The following is a 4,940-nucleotide window of genomic DNA, read 5'->3' as shown; positions in this document are numbered from 1 at the left end:
GTTGATGTCATCAAATGGGGAGGAGCATTCCTGTGCCTTAAGGATGCCATTCAGAGAAGCCCTGCCGGGTGGGAGGGATGCCTTGCCACAAACCTCCTGAAATTCCACAAGAACTAGCACTGGGTCCTGCACCTGGGCCAGACCGGCCCCCTCCAGTGATATGGGCTGGGGATCATCTGACCGGGATGCAGTTCTGTGGAACATACCCTGATGCTCCTGGGCGACAGAAGACAAAACACCTTCCAGCAGTGTGCCCTGGTAGCAAAGAAGTGTCCTGGGCTGTATGAACAGGGGCCTCACCCAAAGATGGAGGGAAGCGATTATCTCCCCTTACTCGTCACTCATTAGACCACATGCACAATACGGGGTCAATTTTTGGGCTCCCGGTACAAGAAAGATGTTAATAAGTGGGAGCAAGATCAGCAGAGGGCCATGAAGATGCTCGGGGCCTGGAGCACTTCCCTGCAAGGAGATGCTGCAGGACAGGGCATTTTCATTCTCTAGAATGGGAGGGCTTTGGGACCCTGCCAGCAGCCTGGCCAGTCCCTAGGCAGAGGTTTTCAGGAAAATGGATCCAAATTCATCCCTGTGGTGCTTGGCAGGAGGAAAACAGACAATAGTCTAGACGATGTTGAAATATGAAAGTTTCAGGCTAGAGGTAAGGAAAACCTTCTTCCCCTTTGGGGCAGCCCAGCATTGAAGCAGGTTGCCCAGAGGGGCTGTACCATCTTCATCCTGCCATATTGCCAATTCCTTAGTGGATAGCTAGCTTTTATAAGGCAACCTGGAGGACGCAACCATCATCCTGTCTGTTGGATTCTTTCTCCTTAACGGTCAGTGTTTTGGGGACTTGCCTGTGGCATTTAGCCCATGGCAAGAGGTCACGCAGAGCAGCTGTGTTTCTGGCCGCACCCTGGAGAGAAGCCACCTGCGTGCACTGAAAAGGGGGGGTGCCAAGATGGGCTGTGTCCCTGGGGGCAAGCCTGTGCCTGCGGGATGCTCGGCCATGGGGTGAGAGCATGTAGGGAAGGGCTGGACTGCTTTCACGGGGCAGTGTTTAGGTTCGGTCAGGTGAAACGGTGCTGTCAGAGCTCTCTGCCTTGCTTATGCTGTTGATCTCGGTGCTCTCCTCTCGTCCTTGTCTTGCAATGTTTTGGCTGAGGCATAGACATGAAATGGAGGGAGCTGATCGTCCTCACTCACGCACATGCCCTCTCCCTGCAGCTGAAGGTGACCAGACAAGGTCTTTGCGGGGGGTGTTGTTTTATTAGTCTCATATCAGAGGTATTAGAGGAATTGTGTAGAGGGAATGTCGGAGTCCAAAAGTGGGAGCAGGTGCCTGGGGCTTGATCAGCGTCACCTGGAAGGGGAAAAGTGAGGAAAAAATAGGGTGACCGTGGTGCCTAGTTCTTAAGAAGACTTGTCTTCAGAGAAGGCCGTCTGGCATAACAAGTTGATGTAGGTGCATTTGCCCAGAGCTGAGCTGGCACTGGAACTGGCTCCAAGTCCAGAGTCCTTCTAGCTCCAGCCAGACTTTGCTAGATGCCCCTGCCCTCCCAGCTGATCCCCAGTGCATAAGAAAGGTCTGCTCTTGGGTCTGCTTGTCCCTTCTGCGGCGGTGTGTCCTCCTGAAGAGCTTGTGATGTGTGAGCGCCTATCAGCATTGAATGGCTCAGCTAGGGGAGATGCAAAGATGGGGGTTTTGGCCTCCCTCTGCTCGGCTTTGGGCCAAGGCCAGGGAGCAGGCCTGCTGTCCTGTGTTTTGTCACTCCACTAAGGTGGTCTTGAGTTCTCAGAAGCCCCGTCGGAAGGGGGAGATGCTTAAGGGTTGGTTGTTGCAAAGCGGAGGAGGAGAGGTGGGCAGGCTGCCTTACCTTTCCTGGATGGTAGTCTGCTGGCCCCGGCTTCACTGTTTTGTCGCCTCCAAGTCTACTGTTGGTTCCCATCGTGTACACGGGAGCCCTTTTTTTGTAGACGTCCAGTTCCACCTTGGGGAATGCAGCAGGACCTGGCGTCTGTAAGAGAGGCAGGGAGGTTGTTGGGTACAGAAGGCGGGTGTTGATTCTTGCTGGGTGCCCACACGGGCTGTGCTACTTGAGCTGGCTGGCCAGACAAGTGGTGTGAGAGGCACAGAGCGATTGTAACAAGGGAACCTCCATTTAACCTGCCAAGAGGCAGATTTCCCAGAGGAGGAGGGAGATTCCCATTAGTGCCAATGAGCTTTGCCCCACCAAAACCGTTAGTGTTAGGAAACGAGGGACCGCAGGTGTCGGCAGAGCCTCCCCTTTCCCGCTGTTAAGAGCAGGAGAGCCAGGGGACCCGAGGCTTCTTGGGTTTTGCTGCTGGTGCAGGGAAGTGCGCGTTAAGAGAGGCTGCAGCAGGTGCTGGAGCCCTTCTAACCTGAGCTTCAGCTGCTGACGCGAGAGAGCAGAGAAGCATAGCTCACCTTGGAGAGGTCTTCAGCAAAGCCATTGTGCTTACTCTTCCCTTTCATGGAGTAGCACGGGCTGGCGTGGGTGTAGGCTGTGTTGGGTCCCACCAGCCGAGGCAGGGTGTAGGTGCCAGGACCTGGAAGGGGAATGGGAAGAACGCCTGTGTGACTCCTGTGGGGAGAGCAGCAGCGCTGGGGTGGGAGAGGAGCAGCCTGTCAAGGCTGCTGCCAGGAGCAGGAAGGATGTTTTGCCCCTCCTCCCAATGTATTCGTCTTCGGTCACACGTGGCGTGTGTCGGCAGCTCCAAGCCTGAGTTGCCGCTTCTTCTATGGGATGAGAGAAGTTGGTGGTGTGGAATAATTGCTGGAGGTAACTTAGGAATTAGATTTATATTCGCATTTTACGGAAAGGCACTATTCACTAATCTAGCCGTGAGAGTTCTCACTGAACGCCATAAATCCCTTAAGTGTGGCCATGCTAGGTCATGGAACACGACTGGACTGAAAGTGCATGGTGTTACGAGTGCATCTGTAATCATGAGAGTTCAATACATTGAACGCGACCGGACTTGTAACACAGAGCATTGGGCATCACTCAGAATCTAAGCCTCGCCGCCCCCAGCCCCTCTGATATTTGAGGACAAGCTGGAACGCAAGGGGGTTTATTTTCTGCCAAATTGCCTTGCCCTTTAGCGCAACAGGTGGTCTGGGACATCAAGCAAGCTTGTCAAGAGGCCGTTGCGTCCTGCTGTGCAGGCTTTTCCCTAGGCCTGTTGAATAAGCTGTCCAGCAGATTTTCCTGGGAGGACACGCAGGCTGCAAGTGTGTGTATCTCCCCAAGTTCCCCTACCTGGAGTTTGGTCGGTTTTGACAGCCTTGTGCCGGAAGGCCATGGACTGTGCCGGCGCGCATTTGTAGAGGTGTTTGTTGGCCTTGTCGGTGGAGTAGTCGCCTAGGGCAGAGGAGAAATGGAGAAAAGCAGTGAAGCTGAGCTCTTTTCCTCAAGCCAAAGAGGAAGGGTCAGGTGGAGGTCTCAGCCTTGTTTGCTTTCTGTCTGGAAACCTCTGAAGCTCCTTCAGGGCGTGAGCTGATGGTTTTGTACCCCGGTAGCACAGGGCAAAAGGAAGGCGTGCTTGTCTTGCCTGAAAGAAGTGCTGGAGAAATGGTACTCACTCGGTCCAGGGGTGACCTCGGTCTTTATCTTGGGAAGTCCGCACATGTGGTGTGCTGGAGCCACGTACTTCCCGTTCCTGGTGATGGAGGGCTGGACATAGTACCGAGGACCCGGAGAACAGCTGTCTGCGACGGGACGTTTGGCCCCTTGAAACGTGTACGCAGGCGCTTTGGTTTTGCTGGGATTGTGAGCCAGGTAACCTAGGAAGAAAAGCCTGTGAAAGGACACCTGCCTGCAACTGCCTATTTAAAGCTAGTTTCTAAGTGGAGGAGTCGGAGTTGCCGGCCTCAAGAAAGTCCCTTCCTGTGTGACTTTTTCCTCCAAGGAGGATACCAGCAGGCCAATACAATGGTACAACGACCTCCAGCAAGAACAATGTAGGCACTGTGCAATTAATCAGCATATCTCCAAAATGCTATTGTTATGAAGTAGTAAACCCCAAAACAGTTGCTAAGTTAACTTAAAGCAAACGTAAAGATCGCTTCCGTGACGTTTTGCTTTCCCAGCGCCCTGATGGAAAAGAAAATGAAACTTTACTGCTATGACAGAGGAGGAGAAGAAGAAAGTGAAGGAGAAGAAGCAGAGAAGTTGAAAAAGAAGGAGAAGAAGAACAGGAAGAGAAGATGAAGTACAAGAGGAGAAGATGAAGGAGGAGAAGAAGAGAAGGAGGAGAAGCAGAAAAAGAGGAAGAGGAGGAGGAGGAGAAGAGAAGAAGAAAAGGGTGAAGTGGGAGCAACAAGTTTGTGGCAAAGATACAGAACAAGCTTCCTCCTGTGCACTCAGGCGTTAAGGGGCTGCTAAGGCCACCTCTGGGCTTTGCAGAGCCAGGCAGCTCTTCTCCGGGGCTTTCCCATGAGCAGCCTGAGCTTCCTCTGGCAGGCCTGTGTCCTTGCTGCAGCTGAGAACATGGAGGATTGGAGCAAAGGGGAATGGGGCAGTGGCTACTTGTCCCCTGGAGGTAGTGGATGTGGCGCTCCCCCCTTGTATGGTGGTTTTACCTGTGGTCCCGGGGATTGAGTACTTGGGTCCTGGGCTGGTAAACTGGGCCATGATGGGGCCGCGTGGGCGATGAGGTCTCCAGGTGCCCACCCAGGCTCCGTCCATCTTGGAGGTGGCTACAAAGCCTATGGCAAGAGCAGGAGAGTTGTTGAGGGGCTTCTCTGACAGAGGTCCGGTGTGAAACCTCCCCGGGAGGAGCAGCGACGTGTCACCTTTCTCAGCCTTGGCCATCGGACTGGGTGCGGACGAGCTCGTTGGCTGCTGCAGCTCTCGGTCGCAGAGCACAGTGAGGGTGAGGGCAGGCAGCGATCGGGCAGGAGAGGTTGTGCTGTCAGC

General features: G+C 54.0%; 1 protein-coding gene across 1 annotated transcript; it reads right to left on the bottom strand.

Moving 5' to 3' along the window:
- Nucleotides 1–1,273: 1,273 nt before the first annotated feature.
- Nucleotides 1,274–4,709, bottom strand: LOC132321032 (outer dense fiber protein 3-like). The gene is made up of 6 exons (XM_059834636.1): nucleotides 4,604–4,709; nucleotides 3,605–3,805; nucleotides 3,282–3,383; nucleotides 2,447–2,568; nucleotides 1,875–2,015; nucleotides 1,274–1,360 (listed from the first exon to the last, which is right to left on the bottom strand). Exons 1-6 carry the CDS (start codon nucleotides 4,707–4,709, stop codon nucleotides 1,274–1,276), a joined length of 759 nt encoding a protein of 252 aa, XP_059690619.1.
- Between the last annotated feature and the right edge of the window lie 231 nt (nucleotides 4,710–4,940).

Source organism: Gavia stellata, unplaced genomic scaffold (genome assembly GCF_030936135.1).
Source record: "Gavia stellata isolate bGavSte3 unplaced genomic scaffold, bGavSte3.hap2 HAP2_SCAFFOLD_38, whole genome shotgun sequence".
NCBI lineage: Eukaryota > Metazoa > Chordata > Aves > Gaviiformes > Gaviidae > Gavia > Gavia stellata.
The sequence above is the reverse complement of the archived record's forward strand: the minus strand, read 5'-3'. Positions and strand labels throughout refer to the sequence as shown.